Source organism: Tinamus guttatus, unplaced genomic scaffold, assembly GCF_059628265.1.
Source record: "Tinamus guttatus ecotype Peru unplaced genomic scaffold, ASM5962826v1 Tinamus_guttatus_pri_ptg000714l, whole genome shotgun sequence".
Classification (NCBI taxonomy): Eukaryota; Metazoa; Chordata; class Aves; order Tinamiformes; family Tinamidae; genus Tinamus; species Tinamus guttatus.
In genome coordinates, this window is record NW_028289248.1 from 204449 (window position 1) to 221379 (window position 16931).

General features: G+C 41.5%; 1 protein-coding gene across 2 annotated transcripts in view; it reads left to right on the forward strand.

The window, feature by feature from the left end:
* Window positions 1-16931, forward strand: part of LOC104576159 (alpha-2,8-sialyltransferase 8E-like) — a 49262-nt gene that overhangs the window by 17887 nt on the left and 14444 nt on the right. The window contains exons 2-4 of one of the 2 annotated variants that reach the window (XM_088537021.1): window positions 6800-6907; window positions 11720-11812; window positions 14050-14136. In XM_088537021.1, coding sequence (XP_088393147.1) covers window positions 6800-6907; window positions 11720-11812; window positions 14050-14136 — 288 coding nt within the window. The remainder of the gene's footprint in view (window positions 1-6799; window positions 6908-11719; window positions 11813-14049; window positions 14137-16931) is intronic. The other variant, XM_088537022.1, reaches the window with a different exon arrangement.

Sequence of the window (16931 nt, forward strand, 5' to 3'; positions counted from 1 at the left end):
CTGCTTATTACAAACAATATTTTTATTCTAATAACTATTACAAAATGAATCCAAGCTGATTAGCTATTACTCCTCAGATGTTTATCTTCCAGACCCAGACCAGAAACAGAAAGTCTATATTATTTTGAAAGGTAGTCTTTGATGTCCTCTGTGCCCTAGTGAACGCTTCTTCCACTGTAAGCAGACTAGTAAGGTAGTATTGGGAGTATTTTACCTTTCTTGCAAAGTAATTTTAGATTTTTTTTTTTCAGAATATGCAGATAAATATCTGATACAAGGATTGTTGCAAATGTGAAATGTGCTACATGAAAGAAAACCTTTCTTTTTTCTGTATAATAGTGGTTATAATCCAGAGGCTTCCCACCTGTGTTCCCAATTTTGCACTATGTGCTAGTCAAAACAGACTCCTCCATCGCTTTATTACTACTGTTTCCTTCTAACAGGCTTGTCCCTGATGTAATAGTGTTTAATTCAGTGTGTGATGAAGCAGATCTGCCCATTTCCAGCATTCTCCATCTATATCTTTCTTCTCATGGCACCCATACTATGTGATTGCTTCCTTTCATTGTGATATTCCAGTCCTGCTCTCCCTCATCTCTTCATACATTTTCAAAGCCTCTTTCAATGATCTTATCCCAGTAAGATAACAAGGAATCAGCTCATCAGTTACCCAACCTGCAGGGTTGTTAGGGTACCTGTGCAGCTACCGACATCACAGCAGGTCACTGAGACACAGATTTCGTATCTATCTGACTGGTCTCTGTTAATGCACTGAGCAGACTGAGTATGTATCCATACTAAGATTGGCATTTTTTTCATTTTATTGGAAAAATAAGTATATTTCAAAACTGGGTAGGTCAGACCCAAATATGCCTCTGCTGGATGCAAACATGTGTTTTATGATTAGCTCATGGAAGAGCATGTGCGGACAGACATTGTCATGGATGGGAGCATCCTGCTCAAGTACACGAATTGGTCCCAGGAGTGTTTGCTCTCTTCTTCACATTGTGTCTGGCAGGATTATGCCCATGGATTCTCCACTGAAAGAGGCCAGTCCACACACTTTTCTATTGCCATTACAGCCAGGATGACTCTGGACCTGGGCTTGTTGCAAGCAGATACACATTTCTTTCATCCATATTGTGTCTTTCTAGATTGCCGTGCCTTGAATATTTATTTAAAAATAGATATGAGCTTTCAAAGTAATAATAAATTATTAAAGTAATCATGTGCCTCTCACTTGTGTAACTTAAGTGTCTTGAGTTACTGAGTCCAGCCCTTTTGGCAGCAAAGAGGAGTTTTTGAACACAGTGGCTAGTCTGCCTTGACTCTGCTGGTTCTGGTTTGATGGCAAGAGCTCGGTCCTGCTTAGTGGATGCTTTACCCTGTAGCATCTTCAATTACAAGGCCCTCTGAAATCTTTTCAAGTGCAGTGTAAATAAACTTGCTGTTTCTTCAGCAAACAGGATTCTCAGTTTCCTCTCAAACTCCACTTGTTGTTATATCCATCCTGTCTTTATTTCCTCTTGTACATCAGACTGTTAAATTGCAGATTCTTGATTTTCCCCTTTCTTATCTGATCTCTTCTTGTCTCTGGTCCAGTTTAGTAAGTGTTTTCAATGGCTCTGGTTTGCAGGTCATTTTGATCACACTATTGTTTTATTTTCCATATACCCTGTGGATACAATGAGTCATGTTCTCCGTTTTTGCAGAAAGAAATAACTGGATCTTCAACAACATTAACCATATGACTTTCCTATACCTCTGTGACCTCCCTCTTACAGTCTAGGGACTGTTAATAGTCTAGGGATTCTCCATTTCATGAGCATTAGCACACAAGTCTTTAGTTCTTCCTCTGGAGGGCACAAGAATTATTAAAGAGGGCTTCAGAGGGTTTTCCCTCCTTTCAGAAGAAAATGTTGCAATTTGTCTTGTTCTTGGAGGCATTCTTATCCTTTTACCCACTCCTTGCCTGGCCACCAGTAGGTCCAGCATAAATATAAAAAATTACATTTTGGGGGGTCCATTTTTGCTTGCTTTTGAGTTTATTCAGCCTGCCTCTGCTAGATGCAGGATGGGGCTGATGGTGGCTGTCACCTTGGAAGATGAGTGGGAATAGCTTGTTGGCTGGGATAAAATAAGGTGAATTAGCAGTTTTGGGAAGCAGGCTGACGTTGAAAAAGAACCTGCTCTTCCTGCCATCTCAGGCCATCTCTGTGATGTCCTGGTGGCCACTCAGTCCTTGTTACACATGGGTGCTGATCACTGTGTCATTCAGCCACTTGCCCCAGTCTGCTCTTGTGCCTCGAAAGCATGAAGATCCGCCCTGAAAAAAATCTGCAGTGTGCATGATCATGGCCTGCATTCTGGTTAGAGCCAGGTAGGATGCCAGCAAGTGCATAAAATCTTTTGGGTCTTCTCCATTTACCAACTGTAGAATAGTTCTTGTGTAAGAACTTTGCCTTCTTGTTCGAGCTGAATTTTCAGAAAGAAAATGAGACATTTTCATGAGACGCCCCGGAGGTGGCATCTCTGTGACAAGGTAGCACCGCTACTCCTCAGCTTCTTGCTGCAATCTCTTCACTTGTTCATCCTTGCCTGTTTAGCAGTTGAAAAACCCCATAACTGTTTGACATCCCCTGCTATTAACCCCCCCGATCATGCAGTAGTTGTTTCTTGTTGGCATTATGGCTACTTCGTTAATGTTCTGGTTCTTTTTCACCCCCTCCTCCTATCCTCCCATTATGCCAGTGTTTATTTGGCCACACACTGATTCCACATTTAGAGCTACTGATTAGGATCAAAATGCTGCTTTGACATTTACTTGAGACTCCATGTTTTTATTGCTAAGGCATCCAACTTAGGGAGTTTACTAATACATGGGTGTTTAGACTCATATCTGTTAGGGGTAAGTCCTGTGATTACTGATTTCTATAGACAAGTATATAAATATTCCTTTTGTCCACAGTAGAACTCTCCTGAGGAGAAATTTGCTCAGAGTCAATGGGCAAAACAAAACATCTCTCAAATAAGAGTGTTTCTGGTTACTGCATCTTTTGTAGAGACTTCCCTTGTCTTCATCAGCATCATGCATTGAGTAACCACGCTATATTTAAAAGGATATAACACTAGGACAAATTGAGCAACTGGCCCAGTTTCACCATCAGGAGTCATTGATAATGATCCCAAGCTTTTTTTTTTTATTATTATTATTTTACATGAACTTTTCAAATTAGGTAGAGGACCTAGAGGACCAATATGTCTGCCTCCAATTCCTCTTTTTCTCCTGTTTAACTTTTTTCACCATCTTCTTTGTCCTGCTTCTTTCTCTCTTCCATATTTCCATTCTGCATTTGCTTTCCTAATGCAATTCTTACTCACAGAAGCTTAATTTACCTCTTCTTTGTGCTAGATTTTAACTACCATAATATCCCAAAGAAACGTACGGTGGAGCAGTTCACATCTCTGATTTATTTTCTCAGGCTGTCTACAGACTTGGGCAGACAGACTTTATGAACACTTACAGTTGCAAATCTCCCTCACAACTGAAAGGATTAGCAAATTCTGCATTTTTAAACTTGAAATCTCCTAATTCAAGGCTGACTGAAATCAATGGTAAAACTCCCAGTAATCTTGTTAGGAACAGAATTAATTCAGGTCAATGTTTTCAAATTACTCATCCTCAATTTCCACTCATCCCTAATGCTACAAACCGTTATTTGTAGGAATTGTTCTAACAGGAGGGATCTGTTTATTGTACAGGAACTCCAGAAGATTCAGTGCAGCAGCTTGGACTGCAGGCTCTCAGTGAGACACACCGTCCTATGAGCAGTTTTTTCTGTGATGTGTTTTGTGCTCTAAGTCCATGTGATGTTAAACTCTTGAGTTCCTGGGGACCACCACATGGGCACCCTTCTCTGCTCGTACAGGATCAGGCACTTGCTGCTGACCCCAAGCTCAGCCAGCAACTTTGTCCTTTGTCCTTACCATGTAAGGGGAGAAGGTGCATAGCCAGACCCCTGTTTGCCCTCGTTAGGTATTTTTGTGCCTTAATTAGATCCCCCATCCTACCACTTCAGAGCTAAGTATTTTAAGTTGTTCCTTGTAAGACATATCTACCTTTCCTCAGCATTAGTCTCCCTGATCTCCTCTTGGATCTTACCCAAAACACGCATGTCCTCCTTTAAACTGGCTTCCTCAGCCTGGTACACAGTGTTCCCAAAAAAGTCCTGATGAGAGGAGGGCATTCAAGGGTGATTGTATCATTTCTTTTGCTTTATGAACAGATTCTCCCCTCTGCCTCTGAGCTTTTGCTTAGCTTTACCTCCAGCTGTTAGCTGTGGAGATGTACAGGAGAAGGAACCTTCCTGCATGTTTTAATTCCTCATTCCATGCCAGAACACTGGCTGTTTTAGGAGAGCTCAGCTCTGAAGGACACACCAATATCGGCTGTATATCTGGATTACTGGTGCCCGTTTCAGTTTGCAAACAAGTATCCTTACCCAAATTACTAATTTAAATCCAATTAAAAAGTTCAAAGTTGTTTTTTTTTTCCCACAATTCTACTATCCCTTCTCATGTATCATTCACTACTGCCCTTAGCAGTTAAAATATATTTTTAAGGACATACCTTTAGATACCTTTTTACAAGGACATACACATTGAAATGAAACACTTCCATGAGGGTTATAAAGAGCAGCAAAAAAAAAAAGTGTTAAGACTGTGGTTCATAGGAGAGAATCATGAGTGTTTATTTCGACAAGTCTAAAAGTGAAGGTGTCTTCATTTAAGTGAGAATTTTCTCTTATTTCTTAACACGGATGTTCTGCTCAGAAGTAGTCACCTTGGACAACCTCAGCTGATAAATTAGTGAGAGACAAGTGGATGATGAGGGACTCCCTGGCCATAGCTCTTAATCCTTATAGTCAGTGGAAGGAGAAAGATCATTCCAGGTGATAATTCTAATAATAAATCTCAGGAGAGGCTGAAGAGAAGTCTTTGCTTGTTAAATATTTTGTGTTTGATCTGACTCTCTTAAGTTGCTCACCGAAATAGCTCTTTCCAAGCTGAAGGCAAGCTATAACTGTGCAGTGTCATCTCATTTTGCTTATAGTGATCAGTATAGCCCTTCCACTTGTTCTGTATCACTCCTGATCTTTTGGAAAGCAAGGGAATTGCATTCACATATTTAACTAAAAGGGAGTCAGAATGGGTCTCCTATGAGCAAAAAACTGCATTTGGTATTTGGAATAGTCACATTTTTATACTTGAAACTTTTTTTTTTAAAGCAAAATTTGAAAGCCAAGGAAAATGCAAGGCATGAAAATGCATTTAAAAGGTTCAGAGGATGCTTTTAATATATTTCATAGTGCTTTTCTCGCAGTTTTTGAGGTGGGTAGCAGCTTAGCAGGCAAGGGAAGCATTTCAGAGTCTAGTTCATTATGGCCTTCAGTTCTGAAGAGACTCCTTTCTGCTTTCAGAATTCCTTCGCACCGCAAAATGCTTTCCCCCAAAAGTCTGTTTTCAATATAAAGCAACCAAACAAAAAAATTAAAAAGCACGAAACGCAGAAGATCAGTCTTCAGAAATTCTTTCAAGAGGGAAAAGGGCCTTTGTGGTGGCCTGCATTTTTCCACAATACAGTACAAATAAGCTCCTACCATATGTTTTTAGAACCGTTTAGAGCTTTTCCTCTTTCTTTTTTTTTGCTGCAGGAAGCAAAGATGCCTCATTTTAATGCCGCAGGTCTTTCCTACTTAATTTCCTGTGCAGATACCTGCTGCCAATTTGGCGCGAGGTAGGAGATGGTCTCAGAGATGCTCCAGTTCCTGCAATCAGCTTTTTGAGCAAGAAACCTCGCCAGGAGCAGGATGCCCTTCGCTGTGGGCATCGCGGTTGCTGGCAGATCACTTCGTAGCTGTCCTCGTGCAGCCCAGTTGGGGCAATAACTTTCAGCATTCACAGCACCAAATGTTCACAGCTCCACTGCCAGGCTTCTAAAATCATGAAATTGGGTTAAAATGCAGAAGATGAAAAATAACAATCTACATTTTCCTTGACTTCTGAGCCAAAGGAAGAATTTGGCTCTTGCTATCTAATGTTTCAGACCCTGCTTTTTCAAATATATGTGAGATTCCTACCCAACTGCAGTTGGTAGTTTCCAGAAGATTGCAGGTCTCACAGAGCTTTCTGTGGATTTTTGAAAGTTTGGAAATCAGGGAGTAGTGGTGATTGTGGTATGCATTTGCTTTAAAAAAATCATCTTCCCAAAGAAGGAGAATAATTAATATTGTGTGACTTGCAGAAGTTACCAAATATCACAAATAATTATAAATCTTTCGCTATCATGACCAACAAATCTGTGGAAAGACCCAGTCCCCACCACCTTTAATAAAAACTGTAGTTGTAAAATTCAACTTTGGGGCTTTCCCTCTTTGACCCTGTGGATCCACTGCAGTTTTCCATAGTGCATCCATCTTTTTGTGCCTGTGTCTCTGAGAATTAAATTTCTACCTTGTGCAGGGCATATGTGTGTTGCTACTGAGCACATATGATTACTGGCCTTCTAATTTGGATGGGGAGGCTGATGCTGTTTGCAGCCAAGGACTCACAGAATTTGGTTATGAGGAATGAAAATTAATCATTTGTGGGAGTACGACCTGTGATTCTTGATATTTACTTATTGTTTTCCATGAATGTGTCATATCCACAGTGTTACAAAAAAGGACATAAGATCTCATGCTGAAAGAGTTAACCTAATGAATGATATCAAATATCAACTGTCTCGTTTTCTTGCTAGAGGGCTGCACTTTAGCTGGCAGAATGGAGAGGAATTGGCAAATTGGACCGGCACCATTAATTTCACCGATGACGGAGCAATGAAGAGTGGCAGTGGCACAGGCACCAGGTACCAACCCCTGAGGGAATAACTACCCAAAATCTGGCCCTGGGCTTTCTTTATGGGAGAACATGTATTCTAAGAAAGACCCAGTTTCACTTGAAATCCTTCCAGAGTCTAGTAGGAGAAAAATGTTTTAGTGAGATAAAACCAGAGAACTTCCTTTGTTTATCCTTTTCTGAAACTGTTATAAGAAGCACGGATGTGCTATTCCATATTTTATTTAATAATTTGTAGTAAGACTTTGCTGACTTTAAGTATCTGAGGGCTCAGGAAACTCCATGTATGGTAGGAACCTGGCTGTGCCTATGGTCAGCTGGGAAAGTTGCTGAAATGCTCCATGGATGTCACAGGCCATCGGCACAAATCTGAGGGCTCATATTTGGGGTGTCATCCTGGAATTTCAGTTTTATAAAACTCCCTTGCAGGGCAAACTGTTTAATCAGCAGTTTTTGCATAGGGAGCACTCCAGCATGTTTGTCTTGAAGAGCAGAGAAACTTTAGTGCAGGGCAATATAAGGGGAAATCTCTCTGTGCATGGTTAAAAAAGTGACTTTCAATGTATGGTACTCACAGTCTCTATTGACTTGAATTTAAAGATCCTGAATCATGTGAATGTGACTAGGTTCAATAAATACCAGGAAAATCCTAGAAATTAGTAAGTCAAAGAAAAAACTAAAATAAGAAAAGAAACAGATGTGTGATAAGGATAGGTCTCTGTGGATGACTTATGTTAGTGATCCTGTCACAGTGTATTTTGGGACCATGCCCCACTACAGCTGCACTGCTGATAGCGTTTCAAAGGCAAGCGGAAGTGCGAAATCCGACTGACCCAAACCCCAACCTCCCTGACCTCCTGAGTCCGCGATGCAATTCCTGATACAGCTCCATGCTGCAACATGATCCTGCATCACTGCTGCCCACTGTGCCACTGGTTTAACTAGTTGAGGAAGTTTTATGGAAGGAACCAGCTTAGCTGCTGTTTTAGCCCAGAGCAAGGGAAAAATGAATCTGTCTATCTACCTGTCGCTACTTTTGTTGTCTCATTTGTGCGTGCATCTATAGTTTGTATATTCAAAGTCTTCAGTTCGAGCACTTGGGGTATCAGAAAACTGAATGTGACAAAATAAAGAGAGATTGTCTTGCTGAGATGAGAGAATTAGTAAATATAGATTCCTCCCTCTAGGCACCCTTCAGAGAGGCAATTGAACTGTCACTCAGTGCGGGGCGAAGACAAATCCCTTGATTGCAAGGTACATATAAGCTATGAAGCACTGAGCTACAATACTATTCTCAATCTATTTAACCTCTTCAAAGAGTAAGAAGTTCAGGGTGTAGGTGCTTTTTATAAAAATGGGCTCTTGCTTCACAATTCAGGTCTTAAATTTCAAATGTGATAATATAAAGATGCAAAATTCAAAGTTAGCAGCATGTTAATGACTGTGGAAGTGAAAGGCATTCAGGGGCTGAAAAGGACCTGACCTAATTTATTTGTATATATTTACAAGTCTCCAGTGATATATCTAAAGGGCATAAAACTGACTCTGTGTCAGCATATGTACAGTCAACATCTTTCAGTGCCTGGCTCTGTAGTTTATCATGGGTTATTACCTCCTTGCAAAAGGTTTGTTGGTTAAAGATATTAATTGAAATAGATGTTATTAGGCTTTTTAGATTATAATTTAGCACTGAATTGGTAATCATTTCATTAATTTGTATCATTTATATTTTTATGGGTATACAGGAACATGTTTAGTCATACATTTACACTATTGGCCTATGTATATTCTATAACAGCTGTTCATCTTTTAACTAATTAGTGGCAGATGCATGGATTAATGTAATTGTTGCATCATTGATGCTTACACCATCAGTACAATTAATTCTAAGGAGGCTTAATGCCTTGCTGGATCACAGAATCCCAGAACGGTTGAGGTTGGAAGGGACCTCTAGAGATCATCTAGTCCAACCCCTCTGCTCCAGCAGGGACACCTAGAGCATGGGGCACAGGGTGGCATCCAGGCGGGTTTGGAAGATCTCCAGAGAAGGAGACTTCACAGCCTCTCTGAGCAGCCTGTTCCAGGGCTCTGTCACCCTCACAGGAAAGAAGTTCTTCCTCACATGGAGATGGAACTTCCTGTGTTTTAATTTATACCCATTACCCCTTGTCCTGTCACTGGCCACCACCGAGAAGAGTTTGGCCCCATCCTCTTTATATTCTCCCTCACATATTTGTACATGTTGATAAGATCCCCTCTCAGTCTTCTCTAGGCTAAACAGGCCCAGATTGCTTAGTCTTTCCTCATATGATAGATGCTCCAATCCCATAGTCATCTTCTTGGATGCTTCAGATAGGTCCAGGCCTTGTGAATGACAGTCCATATGATGGTGATTCACTGGCTTGGGATGAGTTAGCGTCAGTCAAGTTCACTCTGTGGCAGGTAGCTCCTTGCTCTGTGCAGAGAAAATGACTGCATGGACATGGAGACCAAGCAGAGCTCCTACCTTGAGAGTCCCCTGGCATCAGGCAGTGACTGTGTGGCCAGCGTTCCCATCCTCTGTCCAGGGAGGTGTGTGGGCATCCCATCAGGAGTGAGTCGTAGAATCGTAGAATCATTATGGTTGGAAAAGACCTTCAAGATCATCAAGCGTCTACTTGGGTTTGTTTCATGGTTCTCCTTTGTACTTCCACAAGGAGCCAAACTGTGAACTCAGCACACTCAGTAAGTCTACTGGAAACTTAGAAGCTCTTTAGGAGATGAGGTACTTGTGAAAGTTCCTGACTTGCAAGACTTGCTTTTCTAAACTATAGCCTGATAGAGTAACTGCTTCAAATGCAGTTCTCCTCATTACCCTTCTGCATCTTTGGGAACACATCCTCTTTCTTCACTATTTTTGGTTTGTAGATTGGGTGAACAGGCAGTGATCAAACGGAACTTTGGGGCTCAGGAAACTTCATATGTGTTTCATAAAATGACATCTTTGTCTCTAGTGCCACTGCTGAGGCCGGCTTTCCCCTGCTACAGCATTCCTGCATGACAACATGTGCAGCTTGACATCTCAGTTGCTGTTCTCTAAGTTAGCAGCAGATCCAGAAGTCCACAGGAAATATAAAAATAAATATTAATCTAAATATTTCATTCATTCATCTGTGTTGAGGATCATATAGGGTACTGAAATCCATTGTTATGTGGAAGGCCAGGATGAGGCTCATATGCCATTGCTGTCCTCCTTTTGCCCAACAGGTCAGCAGTGTCTAACATGCCGAGTGTTGAATAGGAATGTGGTCCTGCTTCTAATCGTTGTGTAAAACGTGCACATTCAGGGCCCCAGTTTTGTCTCACCCAAAGAATGGATACTGAAAAATGGTAAGAAAAATGAGTATTGTGGGTGGAGAAAAGGTGTACAGGCTACATCCAAATTCTTATGGACACAGCTCCTGCTACCCCTTTACTGGAAAGTTTATAAAGACATAACAGTTCTCCAGCATGGATTGAAGTCAGGATCCTCCCAAATTTTGTATTTAACTGTAAACATGAACTACTAAGGCAAATAACAAAGATTATATATTGGGAACTGAACAGAAATTGAGGTCAAATATGGTTTTAAATGTTATTTTAAAATAATAGGATATCAAGATCTTAATTTTCCAGTGAGGGTTTGAATAAAACCCATGTGAAAATCTTGTACGTTTCTTTCTCATGGAAAATTCACATGATAGTTTATAGACACAGGGTCGTGAATTTTTATATTTTAAAGGACCCATTAAGTAAATTTGGTCTAGTCTCTGTATTAATACCCCTTCCCCAAGGTCCTCACCTTGTATTTCTTCATTAGGCCAGTAGTTGCTGTGTGGTTATGTGCCATTCTTAGGTACTGAGTTTAAGTCAAACTTCTAAAGATGAATAGGGAAGCTGATAGCGAGCTTTGTTTAAAATCTCAGTCTTCATCATTTCAATAGTCTCATTGCATCCATCGGGCAGCCTAGCTTCCTTTGATCCATAGCATGAATTGCTACAGTTTTGTTTTATACCCCATTTTGAGGGCTAAGGTGGAGCAGTTTAAACAGAAAAGTAGACACCTATGTTTTAATTAAGAGTTGCATTGTCATTTGCAAAATGCATGAGCATCAAATCCTTTCTCAAAAGCATACTAATTTTTAACAAGGAACTTCCTCTTCCCCTCAAAATGTACCTGGAAAGTAAAGCCTAGAGAAAGTTCAGTTGTGTAGAATTGTGCAACAGACTCCACAGACGATGCAACCTCCAGCATTTTGCTTTTATCCTAAGAACCGAATTTAAGGAAATTTTTATTAAACTCTCCACATACACTGAGACACCCAGAGGATGGGGATGATATTCCCTAAATAATCACTATTTTTCCCTGCTTTCAATCACAGCTGCCATGAGCTGACTGCTGGGAAATCTAACTAGTCCTTGCTGGTGCCTGCAAGGGACATGAAGTCTCCTGGAAACGTAGCCACATACAACCTAAATAAGTGTCAACTGAGTCAAATGCATTCTAATAACTTAGTTCAGATTAACTAAATGAAAATTGCTGAGTTCTCTCCTTTGAACATCTTACAATTCACATTTGAATTTCTAAAGAGATGGACAAGGTGGATATGAGCAGTTGTTCTGCTTTCTTGATATAATAACTTGTTCTCTTTTCTTGATGTAAGACCCTGCCTTTATGTCAGACAGTGTAGTGTTAAGTTAGGCAGATCACAGGTGATAACTTGAAGCACATTCCCCTTGATGCATAAGATATGTTTGCAAGTCTAGGGCTTACTTATAACCTTGGTTCTTATTTCTCCTTCAGGTATTTTGAGTTTTATGAAGGGCCATTGGAATACAACTCCACAAAATGTCTGGAATTACGGCAGGATATCATTGCAGTGAAGGTTTTGTCTATGTAAGTATGAATGAATGTTGGCCACCTTTCTGGTAGGATAAAATGATAACTTACAAGGTTGTCAAAGATGCAAGGCTAAAGAAATCCCATGGAAAGAGATTTCATCTCATCAAAGATTTCTGAGGTTCTGTTATATGTGCAAGAAAGAACTTTGCCTGAGACATAACTGTGAAACCATAGAGATGGAATGAAACAGATAAATAAGGTTGCCCATAGAGTTCAGGCATTCCAGGGTTTAAATAGAAAAATCAGGATATTTTCATGTTATCCTTTTACATCTTTCTGTATTTAGGTGCTCAGAGTATGCTTAATCCTTTACTATGTCTAAAACCAGTAGCTTTCATATTTAGTATTCTTGCCTACAATCCACAAGACTTACTAATGCCTGTAAAGTGCTTTGAGAATCTCAGCTGAAAGGTGCTATACAAGCGCATCAGTCTTAATGAAAAGAGCAATCAAGGCAAATGGAATTTGTTGCTCCAGGTCTACACGAATTCTGAGCATATCTCCCTCACTGACTTTGTGCACAGAAAAATGTAGGTTACATCCTTGTCTTCTGTTTATGATACTGGATGAAGGATACACAAGTAATGACTTCGCACTGCTTGCTGACTTGCATTGCTTAAAAATAAATAGAAGGGGTGAGAATTTGACATTTCTACCAATGTTCTGCTGAAGATAGTGAGTTTTTTATTGCATTTCTGCATACTTATCAGATGGTAGAGAGGATTATTAATCTCTCTTCATCTTATCCAATGGCACATAGATGTTTGTGGACTCCCACTCATTTGGATAGAGTCAGCCTTACTTGTGCAGTTGACACCATTTCACAGTGAGCTCTTTTTACTATGCTGGATCCTTCTAACGTGCTTGCAAAATATCTACATTTTCTAAGTCAGCCCTTCCTTACAGTAATGGAAGTTTTCTAAGATAACATGCTCCCATGAGCCACGGAAAGTACAATATGACCTAATTCCTTTCTGTGACTTCCAGAGCCTGGGAAATCCTAAAGTATATTCATTTAAAATATATAATTATCTCGAAAATCTTTGCTTTATTTAGACATTCAAAGCCCTCAAACCTGAAAAGAACACATTAAGATCTGTCAGTCTTTTAAGAAATCTCAGATTTCGAAATATCACAGACAGTACATGGCATTGCTCTGTAGCTCTAGATGTTTGCAAGGCCTTAGTTATTTATGTTATTCAAATGTGGAAGAGTATGTATGAACTCTAAAGTAGAATCAGTTTCTTCAGCTTTCTCCACTTCTTTTGTCCAGGAGATTCAAGACACTGACCTTTACTTGCCAGATCTACAGACATATTTTTTCTGGGTCATATTTCCATGAAATTACTAACTATTAAAGAACTTTTCATTGCCTTAAGCGTGTTTTCTGGAAGTTCCTCCACTTGATGGCTCTCCCCAGTCCCTCACCCAGAACTGAAGCCTGCACTTGGCTGTAATGTTAAATCCATGGCCTACAAGGCAATTTATTAAACTGAACACTGGTCTTTGACTGTAATACATCAGAAAAGTATTACTGTGAGGATGAAAATGAAACTAGCTCATGATACCAAAAAAAGTGTCACTGCGTGTCAAACTAGAGAAAGTAGATGTGACACTGATATATCTGAAGACATATTTATTGAAGAGAGATGGAGGGAGAAATCCTTATGTAAAGAGCTTTCCATGCCCTCTTACCCTCACACATACCTGTCACTACATGTACTATCCCAGTTGTAAAATGGATTTACCAACACCTCTGTTTTGTAGGATGGATTTATATACTCCTCAAAATATAAGGAAAGCCTCCAATAACAATAGTTGGCAAACCACATAAAGCATCTTCTCTACCAATACCTGCTGGGCCTTCTTGCTAAGCACAATTTTCCCCCCAAAAACACAATAGCTGGCAGACTTGTTAGCTTCCCTGGAGGCTTCCAGCAAAATTAGATGCGGTAGATACTTCTTGCTCAATATGTCCTCTTCTCTCCTGAATAAATGGAGCATGGCTATCAAGGAATAGAAACTGTTGCAGACATCTGAAGAGCTCCATCAGTACCATTGTATACTTGGCTCAGAGTTGACATCTCTAAGAAGAAATAAAAAGAATGATATTGTTTGAACTTGGTGGGCTAACTAGTTTCCCCAGGCCTGGTCCCTATACTGCAGCGAGTGAAGGAGTTGAATGCCTTGTAATAGAGTAAATTTTGATTTTCTTTCTTTTTATCTTTTAGGGTGAAGCAAACTGAACTGTTTGACAGGTGGAAGAGCCTACAGATGTGCAAATGGGAGATGAATGTCACAGAAGCTAACTTATTCAAGTAAGAATGGTTCATATTAATGAGACTGAGTAAGAATTACATTAGTCTGACTTTAGCTTGTTATAGAGAGGGGAAACTGTTGGGGCCTTAGTAAGAATATATAGGAAAGTGGAGTTTGTGGGGAACTGGACCGACGCCTAGCAACCGAACACCTGGAGGAGAACCAATCAGCTGGGAGCCTGTAGCCAATGAGTGCTGCTCCTCAGCGCATGCCCACCTGCGCCGGTATAAAGCCCTGCTACAGACAACAGCAGGGTGGAGTTGACCTCACTTTGTGTGGAGGTGTTGTTTGCTCTGGCTTGTGGGGAGGGCCCTGGCACTTGGCGTGAGAGTGACCCTCGACATCTGGTGACCCCGACGTGATCGTGCGAGAACGCGAGGGATCTTACTGGAAGTGGATTGTGATCACGACCTGGTGAGTCAGAATGGGAATTGGCGCATCTAGAGTGGAAGTTGCTGCAACAGCAATGGAACATGATACTGTTGAACGCTTCGTAAGGCTTGCTCAAAAAACTAAGATTGAGGTCTCAAAAACCGAGTTAACTGATTTATTGCTATTTTGTAAGAAGAGAAAAATCATAGAAGAAGCTTCCCAAGCATATAAATTTGAATCATGGGAGCGAGTAGGAAAAGAATTATGGGACGGTGTACAATTAGGCTCGGAGGAAGCGTGGCGCCTCACAAAGACATATCGTCTCATATGGCCTATGTTTGAGCGGTTAGTCGCTATTGCCTTCTGGGAAGCGCTCCATGGAGAAGAAGAGGAAAACGGGTCTGAAAGTTCTGAATGTACCAACAATACTGAGCCAATTCAGTGTAAGAAAATAGATAATAAGAGAAAGGTAACCTCACCTAAACAGGCATGTCCGGTAACTTTGGCCGAACAAGAAGTATGGGGGGGAGTGGATGAGTATCTCCCCCCGTGGGAGGGGGAGGAGCGACCACCTCCCACAGCGCCCGAATGGGAGAAGCGACCACCTCCCACAGCGCCCGAATGGGAGGGGGAAAAGCGACCAACCCCCACAGCGCCCGAAATGGAAGTGGACCCAGTTAAGGTACCGATCCCAGATGGATCGGACGATGATAATGCCGTGGTTCAAAAAATGCGACAAGAACTTCGGGGACAGGCAGAGAGAATGACAGAATTATTAGAACAAATGCGGCGACTAGACGGTGGGTCCAAGGCCAGAGATGTGAAGGCAGCCTATAAGGCTGCCCATAGGGCTATAGTCGAAGGGTTGGAAAATGTAGACAAACAATTAGAGCAGTGGGAGGCATGAAAAGATGCTCCTAAGATTCAAAAGAAAGCAGCTGGAGGAAGTGACCCAGCTGAAGAAGGATTGTTGCTGGAGCTCCCAGCCACTTCCACTGCAGGTGGAAGTAATGATGAGGGAATGCCACCTGTTGATCCAACATTTAATGCGGGAGCACGGTATAAAGGACTCATAGAGAATGCTCAGTTACAAGGAGAATTTGTATTAACACCACTAGCAGCTCCTGTAGTAACGGGAGCCCAGGGCCCCAGGTGGGAACCTCTCGATTGGAAATTTGTTCAAGGCATACAAAAAACAGTAATGCAGTATGGGCACGACAATAAGTTGGTGAGAAATCAGGTCTCTGCTCTGTTTAAATATTCCCATATGGTGCCTGCGGATAGCAGAGCGATAATGGAGCTCCTGCTTTCCTCTACCGCTTACATGCTTTGGTTAGCAAAATGGCAGGAAAGATTAGAGGAAAAACAATTGGAGAATCTAAATCGCAGTATGGATGATCCATTAAGGGTTGCCACCCTTGATCAACTGATGGGGAATGGGCGTTACCGGGCAACCGAGGCCCAGGCAGCGCTCCACCCCAGGATACTACAGCAATCGAAAAATGCAGCGCTAGCCACTTTTCTTGCACTACCACAAATAGGAACGCCACAGTTGCCATACACCAAAATAACACAAAAACCGAATGAGTCCTTTTTCAACTTTGTTGATCGACTGAAGGAAGCCTTGGATATGGCACCTAATGTGCCTGCGGAAATGAAAGCAATATTGGCAAAGGATCTAGCAGTTCAGAACGCAAACCAAACTTGCAAGCAACTGTTAGCTACTTTGCCACCAGGAGCTTCAATTGTCCAAATGATAGAGACCTGTGCCCGAGCGCCATTGATGGAGGAAGAACAAAAAGCAAAAATACATGGTGCGGCTTTGGCCGCAGCAATTAAAGGAGAAAGAATGTCTAGAAAGGAAGACAAGAGATTTCATGGGACATGTTTCCTATGTGGTCGATTAGGACACATGAGGAGGAAGTGTCCTAACAGATTCAGGATGGAGGATATGGCCCCGAGAGGATTTAATGGGACCTGTACGAGATGTCAAAGGTTCGGGCATAAGGCAGCGGAGTGCCGATCACGGTTTCGCAAGAACAGCACGCCAATACAGGGAAACGGGAGTCGCCGCGTTGTGAGGGACGCGGCGAACAAGTATCCCCAGACAATGGCTGCCTCCACGAACTCTCCGCCGCAACCCGAGGAAGTGCAGGAGTCGACCTCTATGTGGCAAAATCCACAGTGATTAGAGATTCTGACGTGCATATTTTAGAATCAACATGCACTGGTCCTTTGGGGAAGGGCCTATCCGCTCTGATAATTGGCCGTTCATCAGCCTCAAAAATGGGTATTTTTGTGTTACCAGGGTGCATTGACGCTGATTATTCCGGCAATATTGGCATAATGGTGAAAATATTTAATCCTCCTATCACTATTCCGACATTGAGCAGGATAGCTCAACTGATACCTTTTCGAGCTG